At 38.0% G+C, this 18,698-nt stretch overlaps 1 protein-coding gene across 1 annotated transcript in view; it reads right to left on the bottom strand.

The window, feature by feature from the left end:
• Positions 1-4,380: 4,380 nt before the first annotated feature.
• Rragd (Ras related GTP binding D) overlaps positions 4,381-18,698 on the bottom strand; it is a 39,809-nt gene continuing 25,491 nt past the window's right edge. Inside the window, exons 3-7 of the mRNA XM_047558269.1 lie at positions 17,093-17,292; positions 16,044-16,158; positions 15,295-15,437; positions 10,751-10,899; positions 4,381-4,821 (exon numbers count right to left, since the gene is read on the bottom strand). Coding sequence (XP_047414225.1) covers positions 4,670-4,821; positions 10,751-10,899; positions 15,295-15,437; positions 16,044-16,158; positions 17,093-17,292 — 759 coding nt within the window. The 3' untranslated portion in view covers positions 4,381-4,669. The remainder of the gene's footprint in view (positions 4,822-10,750; positions 10,900-15,294; positions 15,438-16,043; positions 16,159-17,092; positions 17,293-18,698) is intronic.

Raw genomic sequence — 18,698 nt, 5'->3', positions numbered from 1 at the left:
TTATGTCTTAATAGCCATATGATTTTGACCAAGTTATTTTCTTTGGTCTTTGTGTCCTCATCTGAAAAACTGAAATGGCCTTACTTACCTCTAGGATTTATGAGGATTAGTTATGTAATAGTTCTTCAAAATGGTATGCACCCAATATCTATTATTAAGTAATTCTATTAAAGATATTTTTCTCTTAAATTCAACATGATCACTGACTTAAAATCTTGGAAATAATTATTTCCAATCAAGTTCTCTAATAAAAAACCAAAACTTCATATTTAAGATATAACATGAAGCCCTCTCTGAGAACTCTCAGGGGATCTGTAAAGATCATGTAGAATGGAATTTCACTAATTAGCAAGTAAGGTGTGATAAATTGGACTGTTAGGAAAAGGGTTTCCAGATGACTAAAGGATTAGGGCCAGAGCAGCAAAAATGAATATCTGAAATTTACTGAAATGATAGTTTATAGTCCTAAAAGAAATGTTCCCCTATAAAGAAATGGAGATTGGAAGGTTTTAAAGGACTGGGGATGTAGCTCAGCACTACAGCACGTGCCTAGCCTTTGTGAGGGCCTGGGTTTGATCCCCAGCAACACACACACACACACACACACACACACACACACACAGCACTTAAAAATAAAATGATATAGAATGATTTATCCTCATTTCCATAAAATGAGAACTGATCAACCAAGACAAATTCTATTAAATAGCTGGACATGGTGGTACATGCTCCATGGGAGGCTGGGGCAGGATATCACTTGAACCCAGCTCAAGACCAGCCTGAGCACACTGAGTATGGTAAGACACTGTCTGAAAAATTTTTTAAAAATTTAAAAAGAGAGATTTACTAAATAGAGGAATGATGAAACAGTGATATATGCATGTGGTAAACCACCTCTCAAATATGAAAGGTCATACTGTTAATTGAAGAGACCATTCTGTTCTCAGAAAGCCCAGTCATGAATACACTTGAAAGAAAATGAAAGCTTTACCAAGTCATGAACATGCTTTTAAATTGACAGTTAACATTCCTGAAAGTAAAGATTTAATAATGGTTAGAAATGATGTACTGCTTGAAGTAAAACATAAAGTCTACCTGATTACAAATTACCTCCAGTCTGTACAAATAGAATGCATACTGTACTTTAATAATCATGACAGTTCAGCTGTTTTTCTGGAGTACAAACAGAATTGGAAATTAACTGTTATGTATTGCTGTAATTGTTTTTAGACATTTTATGTGTTTTTTAAGTTACTTTATATTTAAGGGTCCAAAGTATATATTATGTTCATAAAATAATATAGTTGTGAATGTTAACCAGTTCTTTATACTCCTTTAAAAAACACTCCCTACTGGTCATTCACATTAATCTACATCACTGAAAATAACCAAAGATGATAATTCACAGTCTCACTTCTATGTACCGGTTTTAAATGACAAAAGACAAAGGACTACCCTGGCTCTAGAAACCTGAAATCAAGTGTGCAGCCTTTAGAGCCAAGCAAAAATGTTTCAGTACAGTCACTGTAGTCATGTTTGGCCTTCTAATTTTGTTGCTGTTTGTAGTGTGAACACAGGCTCTTGCACATGGTAGGCAGGTACTCTAACACTCAGCTATATCCCCAGCCCTGGACTTTCTGCTTATAAACATGTTTGAGTACAAAATGTGGCCAGACACATTGCAATACACAACTCTCATAATCAAAATAAAATGCAAAAGGACTTGAAAAGGTGTTGCAATTCCAATAGCACAGACTTGAAAAACTGAACACTTAGACATTAATTCCTACATTTTTCTTTAATTAAGAGATCATTGTCACACATGGTTTGAGGCAGTAATCTATATTAACATGTCATCTATATTAGCATGTGATTAAACAAAGAATGCACTTACTACCATGAACATGGGTCCTAGGTCATAAGATTATTTTTGCCTTTCCCCCAAAGAATCATTTGCTCTTGAAGTAATAGGCTTTTTAAGGCACATTTTAATAAAACCCATCATATACCTAGCTTAAAAATGGAAGTTCCATCTGGTTCTTAAATATATATATATATATATACATATATATATTTATATATTTAACGTGTGATTTACCATTTAGGTAAGTGTCTCTATCTTGACAATAAAGTAATGTTAGAAACTTGACTCCATTTGCTTATTCAAAGAGAAACATTCCGTAAAAAAAATTCTAGAGAATTAGATTTGTAAGAAAAACCCATATGTTTCAGACCAACCTATTGGCAAAGGTCCAACAGGGAACAGCTCCAGAAATCAGAAAAGACTTCCCTGGGACCCTGGGCTCTGAGCAGAAGTCACAAGGAAAGGGAGTTAGGGTGCCTTGGTGATTTTTAGACTCTTGGGAAGCTCAAACCTTAAACCCCAATTTGTTACCATCTTCAATTCCAGCCACCATCTTTGAAGGAGTAGGACTTGGGAAGAGGAAGAAGATGGAAAAAAGCCACTGAAAGAAGTGGGAGAGTTCAAGGACAAGGGACTTTACATATTTTGCTAGGACCAGCTTTGAAGTCCCACAAGCATGCTAGAGTGCTAACCTTTATATAGAAAGAATAATCTACTTGAAAGTCAAAAGCTGTGGTGCACGCCTGTAGTCCCAGCGACTTGGGAGTCAGAGGCAGGAGGATCAAAGCCAGCTTCAGCAACTTAATGAGGCCTTAAGCAACTTGGTGAGATCCTGCCTCAAAAAAAAAAGGGGTGGGGTGGGGTAGGGGGGGTGTCTCTGTGGTTAAGCTCCCCTAGGTTCAATCCCTGGTACAAAAAAAAAGAAAAGAGAGAAGAAGAGAGAGAAGAAGAGGGGGGGGGCAGGGGAGAAAAAAAGAAAGAAAAGAAAGAAAGAAAGAGAGAGAGAGAGAGAGAGAGAAAGAAAGAAAGGAAGAAAGGAAGGAAAAGAAAAGAAAGATGATTATTGGAATGATTTGGCTGACACAGGGGCATTTAGGACTCTCAGCTGGGTGCCATGGCACACCTGTAATCACAGCTACTTGGGAGGCTGAGGCAGGAGGATCACAAGTTCAAGGCCAGCCTGGACAACTTAGCAAGACCCTGTCTCCAAATAAAAAATAAAAAGGGCTCAGTAGTAAAATGTCCCTAGGTTTCATTCCTAGTACCCTCCCCTGCAAAAGATTCAGGATTCTTAATTTTCTGCTAATCCAAGGTAAACATAAGTGAATGAACTTCATAGAAAAAACTGCACAGCAGAGTTTATACCTCTTTTGGCCATCCTTTTCCCACTGATCACCTGGGAGTTTCAGGATGGCTCTTCAGCTTTGCAGAACATGCTGGTTACTAATTAACCTCAGTCACAAGGTGGGAACAGGCAGAGGACACCAGGCACAGTATCACAGACAAAAAGGTGACTCAGGTGACAAATGGAACCGACAGGATTAAGCTCCATGGTGGAGATGTGAGATTTGCTCCATTCACTGAGGTCATGGAGTAACAAAAAACTAATCCTAAATATTTTAAATGTAGCACAATAGGTCATTTCACAGGCACTAAACATATATTGTATATGTATTTTTTAGTCTGCAGTTGCCAATTGCCTACATTTGGGAAACCTTTTGGCCTCTGATGTTATGTTAGCCCCAACTAACAAGGACAGAAGAGCCTTAGAGACATTGTTATTTCTCTCCATGATCTACCCCATTTTGGAAATCTGGTCCCAAAAGTTCTAAAACAGTAATGAAGCAAAAAGAAAAAAACCTGTAAGTGTAAAGTTGCTATAGAGGTGTACGCTGAGGTAAAGAACTTATATAAACTGTTGGAAGCCAGGTGCGGTGGCACAAGTCTATAATCCCAGCAGCTTGGGAGACTGAGGCAGGAGGATCTGGAGTTCATAGCCAGCCTTAGTGAGGCCTTAGCAACTCAGTGAGGCCCTGTCTCTAAATTAAAAAAAAAAAAAAAAATTTAAGGGCTGGGGATGTGGCTCAGTGGTTGCATGCCCCTGGGTTCAATCCCTGTACAAAAACAAAAACAAAAACAAATTGATGCGTAGGGAAGCGCAGCCATGGTGATAGAAATTTTTATATAAGTTTGGTGATAATATTATTCTACAAAAGTCTTGCTTATATCTGTTATAAATAGGGAATAGTTCTTATTGCTCCTGGAACTTGCAGCCCCAATCTGTTCCAGTTCCATTAAAAAATTATTTCCCTCAACAATTGGTAATAAAGACCCCCAATATTACAAAAACTCATTACCAATGTAACAGTTTGGATTAATTTCTGCCATATGGATATGGACTACAGTAGGTATGTCCTTGACACCATGTACAGAAAAGAGCTTAGAAAAGTCATCAAAGTTCAGTTCAATGAGGGGAAAAAAAAAAAAAAAAAAAAAAACGTGAAAAAATGCAACATATGTACAGTTCCTGTCAGTTCTCCCTTGGGATTTTTCTGACTACTGACCATAAAAGTTTACATTTGTGTAATGAAAGTACAGGGGATTTCACTTCATGGTTGATATACAAGTTTTTGCTTCAAAGTGCTTACTTTATTTAAAAAAGAGAAGATCAAGAGGGTTGCAGGAATTTTTTTTACAACAAATCCATGTCATGTGTACTAATCTTCTTCCTCCTTCTTTAGTGCAACATGGTACAGCAGCCTCATCAAAAAGGTCTGATTTCAAAAGATGTTCCTGAAACCTCACCTACAGCAGCACTCTAGGAGTTCCATTAGGAGTGGCTCCTTTTTTCTTCTGAAGTCGATTTTGAACCTTTCGAGATTTTACTACTTTCATTCTCACCTCAAAAACTTCATGGATGGCTTTCCGGAAGCAATGGAAATTATAGTCAATAAGCCCTGGAGAAGAGAGCAAAAATATGTATAAATACCATACAGAAATAATCCAGGTCAGCCATGGCCAGGACAAGCCAGTAGGGGGTGGTAGAGGAGCAGTCATAACCTAACAGGCCAGATTTCCCCAGGAGGTCTGCAGCTGGACTGCAGGAATTGCAGGCAATCTTGTGAAGGTAAAATTTTCCTGAGGAAAGGTTCCAGAGCATATACCACATTTTCAAAGGTGTCTATAACCCAAAAGTTTTGCTTCTTTCTTTTATTTTCTTTTTTCTTTCTTTTTCTTTTTCTTTATTTATTTTTAACCCAGGGACCAGTGAGCCACATCCCCAACTGTTTTTATATTTTATTTTGAGACATCTTGCTAAGTTGCCGAGGCTGGCTTTGAACTTGCAATCCTCCAGTTTTAGCTTCCCAAGTCACTGGGATAACAGATGTGCACCACCACACCCAGCCCCCCAAATTTTAAAAACCATCAAACTGCACACTTCTTTTACCTTTCAGAATTAAAGTTTAATTACAACTAAGATAAATAATAATGCCAAAGGCACTATTAAACTGACTCTGAATAGAGGCAGATCCTGCTGTGAAGTGCAGCTGAGATATCAAAGTCATAGTGTTAATCAATCAACCTTTACTGAATATCTGTTATATTCAGTAAAAGCAAAGTCCCTGATTCTGGAATAGAAACAGTCACCTAAGACCAACTCCAAGCTCAGGAATTCAATAACCAATGACACAAAAGTTCAGCTTTTCAATAATAAGTAAATTTTAAATGAAGAAAGCAAAAGAGAATCTTCTTTATGATTTTAGAAATAAATCAGTAGAGCAAAAATATAAAAGAACAAAAAATAATCCAAAATCTGGAGCATTTTTCATTCTTGAAAGTAAAAGTGTTGAAAGCAACATTATATTTATACCAAGGACAGAGTGGTTGGTTCTATTTGCCATCTTTAAATTAACTGGCCCAACAATTATTTCCATCTATTGTGCAATGCTTCCAGAGCCCCATCAAAGAAAGAAGTGGGATTCCAGTCAAGGATGAAATTCTTCAGATCTGTTATATAACTAACTGCAAGTGCATGGGCGAGGGGGACAACCACCTCAGCTTCTGGGGAAAGGGAACATCTAGGTAGTGGCCCCTGCTGCTGCTGCTGCTGCTGCTACTGTGGCTGCTGACCATGATCCACAAGTGAAGTAAAACTAGCAACAGATTTACTCAAGAAAAGACTATTGAGACAATCAGGGGGAAAGTAATACAAAATAAACAAGGAGCAAAGAAATTATTTTTTTAAGTGTGAATCTATGAAATGTGAGAACAATCTCAAAATTCTCTCCTGATATGTATGATAAACTGTTATAAGAAGAAAGCTCAGCTCAAGGAATCTGGTTCAAGCAAAGGGTACAATTAAATGATCAAGTTGAGGAAATTTTAGAGACATCCTATTGGTAGATCTTGAGAAATCTTAACTCACTTATCTTCACACATTTCAAAATGAGACAGTAGTCTTGCCATGTTAGTTTTAGAAAGTTCATAAGTGAGGTTTTCAAAGGAAGTAAACATTCATAAAAATTGTTTGCTACATCTGCCCTTTCAGTAAATGCAGTTGAAAATACAGGAACAGAGACATGAACAGCATAAATACTACCATCACCACCGTCCACACTTAATACAGTTCCACACCCTCAGATTCAGCAGTTCCCAACCTTAACTGCATATTAAAAACACTCAGGGAACTCAGAAAACAAAACAAACAAATAATAATCAAAAAACAACTAACAAACCCAGGTCCCTCTCCCATGAGTTCTATTCTAACAGCCTGAGGAGAGCACAGACATTTTTACTTTTTTGTTGTTGTTCTAATTAGTTATATATGACAGTAGAATGCATTTTGACCCATCATGCATAAATGGAATATAACTCATTCTTCAGGTTGTATATGATGTAGAATCATACCAGTCAGGTAGTCACATATGCACATAGGGTAATAATGTCCGATTCATTCTACTGTCCTCCCCTCCCAAAGATGCCTACCTCGTCCACCAAAGCCATCTCCAGGTCATTAATGAAAACTCAGAAGGAAACCAACATGAGAAAAAGTCAATCAAGCATAGACTATCAGCATCAACAGACTCAAGAATAACAAAACCAAATATTGCATGCATTACAAGTTTTAAATTCTCTTTAAAGATACTCATGGTTGCTAGGGTAACCAACTCATTGTGTTCACCTGGGATTTTTCCAACATTAGCATAAAGGTTTCCTGTCCCAGGAATCCCCTTGGTACTAGGCAGACAGATAGGGATTGGCCACTCTAAAAAAGCACACATGATGAGGGCAAACATTAAATGTACTCATTTTCATATATTTCTTAGTTCTAACATTAAAACAAACACCTATTTCCACTTAGTAAATTCTACAAAATCTGACTGTAGTCAAATGATCCCACAAGGTAATTTAGGAATAACTTACTGAAGATCAGTGTAATAAACTCCTGCTTAAAGTTACTTCCCCAACCATAGATGGATATTAAAGTCAGTGGGCAAAAGTTTAAGGAGAAGCCACCCACCTAAAATACTAGCAACTTGGAAAACTGAGGAAGATTTCAAGTTAAAGACCAGCCTGGACAACTCAGCATGAGCCTGTCTCAAAGTTAAAAATAAAACTGGGGATGTCGCTCAGTGGTAGAGCACCCCTACATCCAATCCCCACCAAAAAAGAAAATAAATGGGAGAGATGCTACCCTATCTAGCTCAAGGTTAGCATCCTAGTAGCAAGACATTGCAACAACCTGAACCACTTAATAGGAGCACTGAGACATCACTTCTGTGAGGTGCTCTTGCCAAAAATCAGCAGACATTCTACACAATGAAGAGTCAAGGATAAGAGAGACAAGAACTGTCACAGACTGGAAAAGATTAGAAGAGATAACAATTACATCAAGTTGGGGATTCTGGGATACGAAAAAGAACATTTGTGGGAAAAATGGTGAAATCTGAATAAGGTCCATAGTTGAGTTAATAGTATAATATTGCTATTAATTTCTTAGTTTTGATAACTCAATTGTAGTACGTAAGATAATAACATTAGGCTGGGCACGGTGGTGCATGCCTGTAGTCCCAGCAGCTGGGGAGGCTGAGGCAGGAGGATCTTGAGTTCAAAGCCAGCCTCAGCAAAAGAGGGTACTCAATGAGACCCTGTCTCTCAAAAAAATGCAAAATGGTACTGGAGATGTGGCTCAGTGGTCGAGTGCCCTTGAGTTAAAAAAAAAAAAAAAGTTAGGAGAAGTTGTATAAGGGGAGTATATAAAAACTATGTATTATTTTTGCAACTTTTCTGTTAAGTCTAAAATCACTTCAAAACAAACAAGTTCTCCAGATGGACTCTACTCCTCCCTAAACTTGGTTTTGGAGATGGAGGTGTATGTACTAATTGCAATACTTTTCTTTCCCTTAGCTTCCAAAATCAAGGAAATATCAACCACCAATAAATCTGAGAAATAACTCTAACCAAGGAAACAGGCATATGATGGTTAAATGCACATGTGCACACACACAAAATCACTCTACAGAGAGAAAAAGTCCAGCTACTGTTAGCCCCTGACTGTCTACTGGTGGGGGGAGCTCAAGGCAAAGTTACTTAAATTTTCTGGGTCTGGGTAAAAATCATATGTAAAATAACGTATAGTCCTATCTTCAAAATTCCATGTCTCTAATGTATTACCTGTTCTTGCTTTCAGCAAGATGAAAACAAGGAGTAAAGGAATGAACACCACTTAAAAGTTTTGTGGGGGGAAAGAAACAAAAGGTAACTTGATCAGTCAGAGTAAACAGGAAAAATACACAGTTTCAGTAAGAAGCAAGGAAATATAAATTTAAGCAATATACTACTTTTCAATGGTCAACTTTTTAAAATACTAAAATCCAATAATGACCAGAACACAGCAAACTGAACACACTCATATGTCTTAGCAACATAAACCCATAAAATCTTTCTGATGGACATTCTGCAAATATGCATTGGAAGTCACCAAAACATCCCTACCCTTTTACCACTGAGCTACATCCCCAGTTCTTTTTATTTTTTATTCTGAAACAGGATCTCACTAAGACTCTGAGGCTAGCCTCAAACATGCGATCCTCCTGCCTCAGCCTTCTGAGTAGCCAGGATTACAGGCGTGGACCACCATACCCATCTAATTGAAACTTTTTCTGATGAAATAATCAAGGATTCACACAAATATTTAATGCAAGGAAGGTCATCATGTATTATTTATAACATCAAAACCTACAAAAAAATGTCTAAAAATAGATAGAATCTAACACAACCATTAAAATGATTGTCCAGCATGTGTAAGGCCATGGGTTCAATCCCTAGTACAGGGGGGAAAAAACAAGGGTGGAAACTGGAAAGATATCTGTAATAATTTAAGTGAAAGTTAAAGTAGTATTTATCATGTAATCCCATGGTTCTTTTTAAAAATATATGTGTGTATATATGTGCAGAAAAATGTCACAGGGTGGTGTATCTGAGAGAGAAGTTTATCAATAATTTTTATTTATTTGTTACTTCTAAATTTTCTAAGTGAATCCATTACTTACATGATAAAAAGAAACAATATAAATCATGTCTTCAAAGTCATTAATTAGGAACACTTCATGATATAAATAAGTGAAAACAACAGGATATAAAAATATATTGATAATATAGCCCCAGTTTTGTAGGAAGGGAGAAAAAAAGGGATGAACAGAGGAAAGGAAGGAGGGAGAATGGAAAAAAGAGAGGAAAAGAGGGAGAGAGAAAAAAAATCCCAGAAATTTAATACAAGGTTTAGCTCTAGATGTGAAATAAGTGGTTTTGTTTTATTCTTTATACTTCCCTAAAATTTCAAAGCATTCTGTAATGAACATGCATTACTTAAAAGGAAAAAAAAATACTACTTCAATAAATGCTACCTACCACCACCACCTTGCTAGGAATTTTTCTACCCAACAGATTAATAAATCTAGTTACATTGGTAAGATGGTATTTCTCAGTTTATATAGAAACTTGCTCATTTAGGGAGAAATGCTTTTGTTTTAAGATAAATAAAACTGCATCTGGTCCTAAAAAGATATTCGGTGCAGTTATTAAATATATTTATGTTTTCCCTTTTTGGAATCACGATACCATCACTGTTTTGAAGATCTAATATATGAAGGCGGCATGCAGTGACACGCATCTGTAATACCAGATACTCCTGGCTACTCAGGAGGCTGAGGCAGTTCAATGCCAGCCTTGGCATCTTAGTGAGACCCTATCTCAAAATAAAAAATAAAAAGGACTGGGATGGTAGCTCAGAGGTTGAATGCCGCTGGGTTCAGTCCCCAGTACTGCAAAAATAAAAAATAATAATAAAGTAAAAATAAAAATAAAAAGCTCAGTAGTAGAACACCCTGCGTTCAATCCCCAGTACCCACCCTGCAACATACACAAAGAGTATATGAAGGTTAAAGAGAAGTCAAATACCATCTAGCTGTAATGCTGTATGTTTCTTGCTGTTCCCTCCTTTACATGAAGAGAACAAATGGTCACACAGTCACCTAGACCTTCTAGAGGTGTGGACCAAGGGAGAGTCTCCATCCTCAACACAAGCTGAGGAGTCCACTGCTGGTTAAGACAAAGCCCAGGAACCACGCAACTTTCACTTGCAGAGACACTAAGGCCCCTGGCTGGATCATCAAGTCCACTTCATCTCACTGCAATCACAGCACCACCACTAGGGGGCAGGCAGGCTCACCGAAGACCCGCCCATCTCGGGTCTACCTGAGACCTGCCAGTAAAAGGGGTCTGTGAGTGAAGTCTGGAAGCTTCAAGGGCATGCTTTCATTCATCCACAAGCAAGGAAGGCAGAATGAATTGAAATGCTTCTTTTAAATCACACCAAAAAATTACCTTTTCTTTCAAAGCTTTCCTCTCTGACAAAGCAAACGAGGGCCAGGAACTTTGTCACCTCTTTTAAATAAAGAACTGTTGTATTATTCAGCTTTATAATGGCTGTTGATTCCTTGTCATAGGGGGTTCCTGCTCCATCTTCTTTGAGACTAAATGGGGACAGAAATCAAAATGTATTTGACCATTGAGAAAAGAACTACAAATTGCAACCCAGTAACAGAGACCAGCTTTAACACACAGAAAATGATATGTCATTTACACTTTTGCCTTTCAGCAAAAGATCTCAGTGAACTCTTCTCCCCTCCACAGCCAAGGGCTTCTTGTTTTCTCATGGTAGAATAGTCAGGCTGTCAAAAACATGATCTGTTGAAAGACCAAGACAGCCTAAAAAACAATTAGAGTCTAAAGAGACATGACAGCCAAATGCTGGACTGAACCCTGAACAAGAGGAAAAACTGCTATAAAAGACAGAATTGGGACGTATGGTAAAATCTGAATATGGCCTATGTATTAGATAGCAGAGTAATATACCCATGCTAAATCTGCTTCACTTGCTACTTAAACCATGTTTCTGTGGGTAAATGTCCATGTTCTTGACACATACATGTTCAAGTGGCCAAGATCAAAGAATCAAGAGGTGTGAAACTTACTGTCAGATGGTTCAGCAAAAACATAAAGACAAATAATATGTAAATTATTAAAGAAAAGAGAGTAAATATGGCAAATTAGTAAAAACTGATAAATCCCAATGATGGACATAGGATTTCCTGTAGTTTGAAATGTTTTCAAAATAGTTAAATTAATATGTTGGTCTATTTTCTTAAGAAAAGGTATAGTCTGCAGACAGATAAACCTGGGTTTGTATCCCAGCCCTCTTATTTACCATGTGAACTTGAACAAGTTGTAACTTCTTTGAGTGTCAATTTCCTTATCTATATACTGACAGCAATTACTTCCTAATGAAGAGTAAATAAATAATGCATATATGGTTCTCTGTATAAAGCTGAGAATCTATAAAATGTATGAAGAATCTTAACTGCTATTATCATTATGATGGTTTTGATGATAGAAAATGAACCTGCCAAAGACACTGGTATAATCAGAGTTATGAATACTTACATCATAGGCAAAAGACATGTGCCCATAGCCTTCCTTTTATCTGCAGCTATATACATTTTGATACACATTTAGTTCCTAAATCTATGAATAACTGACCAGAATTTTCACTTAATTGGAATTGTGCTAAATCTTATCAAGTTCACATTAAAAGCTAGCATTTATTAAACATTTACGATGTGACACATACCATTCTTAGTTCTCACCATACAGTTTCTGCCAGGAGAATCCTCTAAGCTAGATACTGAAGAAACTAAGACTAGAGAAAGAAAGATAACTTGGGCAAAGCTGGTGATAGAGGTGGAGCCAGTACCTCAAACCTGATCTGACTTATATAAAAGCTAATGCTTTAATTTTATAAATATATAGGAGATAGGATGACAAGCCTGATATAATGAAGATCCTGAATTGTAGAGTATTTAAAGGAAATGGAGGTTTGTTTGTTTGTTTGTTAAGTTTTGAAAATATTTTCAACTGGTTTCTATAGGACTAATTAAAAGTAAATTTTAAGTCTGAGCTACTTGGGAGACTGAGGCAGAGGATCGCGTTAGCCCAGGAATTCAAGGTCAGAAAGACCTGTCTTTAAAAAGTAAATTGTGGACATTAGTTAAAAAAAGAAAAGGAAAGAATTCAACTTACTATAACTTACCAAAACATTAAAGAAAAATGTATTGAATTTCGATTTAAAAGGATTCCTAACTTCTACTGCACTGATTTTAGCAACTATTTTTGAAGACTGAATTTCTCTTGCTTACAAGTAAATGCTCTAAGAGCAATAAACTGAAACATTTAAAATGTTTTTACCCAGTGAAGAAAACCGCACCTAAAATGTTCAAGTAAATTATAACATATTTGAATATATAGATAACAAACATTTTGTCTAATAATAAATAGCATTTAATAAAACACAGGAAAATTCTTAGGTGAAAATATTAAATCAAAAAAGGAGGATATAAAATTATATATACAAAGTGATCTCATTATACTTAAAATTACAGAAATAATAACATATATTAAAAAATGTAAGTAGTGACTGTCTCTAGGTAGTGAGATTATGGGCTATTTTAATTTCACTCTTTATGCTTTCATAAAAGTATATATACTACAATATATATTAATTTTACAATGAAAAAAAAGTAAACAACAAACAAATTAGAAAAAACAAAAAAGAAGCCAGGTGTGGTGACTCGCACTGTAATCCCAGCAACTCGGGAGGCTGAGGCAGGAGGGTTGCAAATTCAAGGCCAGCCTCAGCAACTTAATGAGACCCTGTCTCAAAATAAAACAATTAAAAGTGCTGGGAATATAGCTCCGTGGCAGAGCGCCCCTGCATTCAACCCAGAACCACAAAACAAACACAATTTTAAAAAGATCCAGAGAATTACAAGTAGAAATCGGTGAAGTTTTGCAACTACAACTAAGTTCTACAAGTTTTCATCTACAAGCAATGAAAACGCCTGACAAATGGCAAGTATTTTAAAGAGTGTGTGTGCATAGAGCTCTGGCAGAACCTGAGCTGAGATTCCTAAGGCACCATCTTCTAGGCCTGTGGTCTCCACAAGGCAGCTGGGAAAGAGCATAAAGACCTCCAGTCACAGAGTCACTTCCTTCCCAGACTGTCTAAGGGAACAGGGCCCAGGCTCCCCACACATCTCCACTCCGCCCCCTGCTGGTTTACTGTCCCCACTCGCTGCTCCAGCAAATCTGAAGAAACCCCAGAGCCCACAAACTATTTGTGACCCAGACTGGTTCTTCCTGAATCCTGTGGGTTCTCAGGAACACTGCACTCCACCACAGAAAAACAATCTGATGGTAAAGCCCAGCGTCTTCCTCCTACTAGCCTCCTCCCTCACCCTGTTTGTTTTAGCTGGGTAAAAGTAACTCTGATTAACAGCATTTACACAAACAGCTTACCACTTACGTCTAATTACCATAGGCACAATAATGATCATGCATGTCATTAAATATGTGCCAGATTAATTGTGTTGTTCATTGTACTTGATTACCACAGCAATCTAGACTGCAATCAGGATTCATTCAGCTTCCACAGCTCTTTCAAGGTCATCCACTTATGGTTTAAAAATAATAGGATACTTCAAGCTGGTAATCCAGGGAAATAGGGTCTATTTTTAAAGCATTTAATAGTAACAGCAATAATAAATTATGACAGCTACAATTTATCCAGGGACTACCAGGTCAAGGCACAGTGGGAGCCTACTGGTTCCATCCTCACCACAATCTTGGGAGATATCACTTACCCTATTCCATCAGGAAGGGGCTGTGTTGTGTGTGGGTGGCAGGTGTACGTGACGGTCAAAGGAATCTGAACTGAGTGAGCAGAGGATTTTAGACAGTGGAAGAAAGAAACAGACTGAAACTCGTGCAGAAGTTAACAGAGGAGGCAGAGTGCCAAGAAAGGCAGGTCACGGTCAGTCAGTACAGAGGAAGACGGACCAGAGCTTCAGCTCGTCCATGACCGGACGACAACAGCAACACTCTAACATCCTAAGAAATAGCAGCTCACACTCGCTCTGTGTAAGACTTGTTTGGCAAATGCAGAATTAATGTAGAACTGTTTCTATTTCTGGTTATACCATAAACTTTCCCCACGATTGATTGATTGATTGATTGGGTACTGGGGGAATGAACCCCGGGGCACTTTGCCACTGAGCCACATCCCCAGCCCTTTTTATTTTTTATTTTAAGGTGGGGTCTCACTAAGTTGGCCTTGAACTTGCTATCCTCCTGCCTCAGCCTCCTGAGCCTATAGGTATGTGCCACTGCACCTGGTCTGGCTCACTGTTTATTTGATATTATTTTAAGTGTATAAACAGTTCTGTTTTCTAAGAACACAAGACCATACTAACAATAATAAGAAGCAGATAATGTCATTTGCTTAGTCATATAATTCTTTGCTGATCACAGAAAATCAAAAGTGTGCTTTAAAAAAAAAAACTCAGCAGTTATTTTCTGTAACAAAGAGGATTAATAGAAATGTTAATGACCCATTTCTTCAGAGTTCAAGGATCCATTTGTATCCACAGATGTTGACAGATTTTTCAATAGAGGATTAGGAATCATTTAGACCTGAGTTCAAATTCTATTTCTGTTCTTTATTGACAATAGGAGCACCAGTTAGAAACTTAACCACTATACGCTTTAGTTTCCTCATCTGTAAAATGGGGATAGTAATTCCTGCCTCATGGAATAGTTGAAAATTAAATTATATGATGCATACAATAAAGTTATTAGCATAATGCCAGGCATTTGCTCAATAGTGGTTATTATTATTGCAAGCTAAGTGGTCTATTTACGGATCTTGGTCATTTAAAACAAATGTATTAAAGTCAAACGGATAAATGCACAGTGCCTAAGAAGTTATGAAAAGGAAGGATGGTTTGACTGCCATTTATGGATGTCTTACTTACCCATAAATACAAGAGATGTCGATAACCACATCTATCATATCACAGCAGAGCTCGTAAGTTTGCATATCCACTGGAGTACTATCAGTTGCAATATAAATTTTACTGACTACATCAAATAGAAATGCCTTTTCAATTCCAGAATTCTGAAACAAAAAAGATGCCACCTTAGAGTGAGAGCTGACTTCAGACTGTGTACAGGTTACATAAAATCATACACCATCCCCAATGCAAAAACTTACAAACAATTTAAGTTGTTCCACTGCATTACAACTTAAAGTTATTGTCTTATACTTTATAATGGATTTGCAGAAGAAGTGAAAAGGAGGGTTATCACAAATTCTTTATCATACATAAACAAATAGACACTATTTCCTGACTCTTAGGACTTTTTTTGGCACATCTTTCATACAGTGTTAAACACATAAAAAATTATTCAAGAACAAGTCATCACCAAAAGCAAGTTTTATGCTCCCTACTTCTGGTAGGGTTTTTTGTTTTGTTTTGTTTTGTTTTAACATTCACGAATGTCCTCAACTTGAATAAACACTCCAATTATGCCAGTGAAGTAACGCGTTTTTATTTGGGGAGTTAAACTCCCAAAAGTGAACAATATGGAGGAGTGCTCTTCAAAAGTAATACTTAAGTGACCTTGAAATGATGTGAGAGCAAGCAGAAGTAAGACCTTTTGCACTCCTGCAATGTTCTCAAATTCTTCAAATGACTACAACAGGAGTAAATTATTTACTTACTGAGATAAAGATATTTAGCAAATTCTCCAGAGTTGGAAGTTGTGGAATCAGTTTCTGAACCACTTTGCTAAAAGCTTCAAATATTGAATGATCATATATGCTGGTCAGATAAAAGCTGAAAGAGAAAACAGTATTTCATCCATATTTCCCTTTGAGATATAGATTGCTTAAACTATGGTATGACACCAATAATTTCCCTTCTAAATCTACAACCCTAACACACACAAACTAGCTCCCTTCAGAATTCAGTGACCTTAGTGAAAAACAAGTATGTCTCCCCACATGCCAGAACTGTGCCTGTTTGGTCTGCTCCCTGGCAAGCTTAAAAGTGCAGCCCTAGGTGCCTATACCAGCTTCCATGCATTCTGCAAGAGAATCCACACCTGACAGTCTTTACTCAAGCCTCTTGATGTCCCACTAGTAACTGTTAAATTATTGACAATGAATCATGTAACTTTTTTCATTCTCCAATTTGCAAAATGAATGAAACATGAAGTTGTTTTCCTCTGTGGGTAATTCTATCTGAACTATTTTTAGACTAGTCCTTTATTTATGATTATAGATACTATCATATTTATTAAGAACTGTAAATTTTAGCATCAATTAACTTCCTGGATTAGATTCATAGGTTTTGTTATGTGTTCTTTCATGAGGGAAGAAGCTTAGCTTTGATCACATGTTAAAACAAAACACTACTACCATGTGCAAGCCAGGCAAGCACGCCTGTAATTTCAGTGACTTGGGAGGCTGAGGCAGGAGAATGGCAAGTTCAAAGTTAGCCTCAGCAATTTAGTGAGATCCTATCTCAAAATAAAAAATAAAAAAAGGCCTGGGATGTGGCTCAGTGATTAAGCACCCCTGGATTCATTCTCCAGTAATGGGGGGTGGGGAGAATGAGCATGTACAAAACTTGTCTTTCCTAAATCCTATCTCAGTGTCTATAGCACAAAACAGATACCGCCTGTTCCAAACCAACCCTGATGAATCTAGAGCCCCAACTTGCTTTCTCCTGTCCTTTACTAGGATCCCTGAGGGATTTCTGTTCTCACCTGAGGTGAATTTTTTCTAATCCTGCATCTGCGAGGTCATCGTTTGCCCTCTGGTGAATATCTCTTTGAGTTTCAATTTTGTGGTCATCTGACAGACCGTCCACTTTATGAATAAACACCTCGAAGTTGATGTCAGTGTTCACCTTGTAGGCCCTGGTCACCGTGAGGTGGAGCCTGGCCAGGGCTTCCATGTAGTCATCCTGGGAACAAAGGCAATGCCCGTGAGAGGAGGCCGCTCCACCTTTCCCAGCCTACCACATGGCTCCTGCCCTTCAGAACGTCTTGCCAAGACTCCCCCTAGAACCTGGCTTCATGGACTCTAAGTTTGAAAACTCAAGTTGTGTTAACAAACAGAAGAGAAGGCTAACAAAATGCAGCTGATTTAGGCAGCTCTATCTTTGGCTGATAAACACAAAGATCTGAGTTGCAGTTTCAGAAAGAGAAATGACCCCACACGGCCTCATTCCTTCCCTGCAATACTGTCCTCCCCACTTTCCAAGTCTCTTGGTGAACCATGAGGAACTATTAGAGATGGAGACAAGACACCAGGAGGATGGGGAATGGGCTCAGGGAACAATTTTAGGAACACTGGTCCAGAGCAGAAGTCAGCGTACCCTGGCCCACAGGCCCCGCCTTGTCCTCGGGTCCACTGCCTGGTGTTTATAAGGAACTTATATGGAAACTCAGCCATACCCGTTTGTCAGCATGTTGTCTAAGTTGCTTTCATGACACAAGGCAGAGTTGAATCACTTTCCTCTGTGGAAGCTCCTCAGGGACAGTACAAATCCTGCAAAGCCTCAGATTTGTTACCATGGGCCCCTTACCAAAAACTTGCTGACCCCCCAGTGTGGAATAATTGCCCCAAATAGCACCATCTATTTTTTTCCTCTGTTATGATAATGTAATACCTAGGTATCAGTACTCGGATTAAGAAATAAAAACATTAACAACAAAGCCCTGTGTATTTCTCAGCATCCTCCCAACCTGGCCCACTACCCAGCCACTCACGGCAAACACTACCCCTAGTTCTGTGTTTATTTCCACTCATCCATTTACACCACACACACGCGCATCCCCAAACAACAGACAGCATTAATATACATCATTTAAAGATTTACAGAAGTGGCTGGGTATGGTGGCGCACACCTGTGATTCCAGCAACTCAGGAGGCTGAGGCAGGAGGATCACAAGTTTCAGACCAGCCTCAGTAACTTAACAAGAAGACCCTGTCTCAAAATAAAAATAAAAAAAGCTCTGGGGATGTATCTCAGTGATAGAGCACCCTGGGTTCAATCCCCAGTGCCACAAAACAAGGGACAAAAAAAATTTACAGAACCATCAAGTTGTATGTATGCCTTTTTCATTCAACATTACATCCAGGAGATTCATCTATGTTGAAGGGCATTAACTCTAGCACATAATTCCTTTTAAGGACTCTGTGAAATTTCATTTAATGGATGATCTACAATTTATCACACACTTGCCTGTTGATGGACATTCCAAATGTTTCTCAGAGTAGTTTTGCACAGTGATGATGCAAACACACAGCCTACCATGCAGGCTGACTCGGTGGGTCACTGTCATGAGCACCTCAAACATGACCGGG

This window comes from Sciurus carolinensis, chromosome 7 (assembly GCF_902686445.1).
Source record: "Sciurus carolinensis chromosome 7, mSciCar1.2, whole genome shotgun sequence".
NCBI lineage: Eukaryota > Metazoa > Chordata > Mammalia > Rodentia > Sciuridae > Sciurus > Sciurus carolinensis.
Note: the sequence above shows the minus strand (reverse complement) of the source record. Positions and strands in the feature narration are given on the sequence as shown.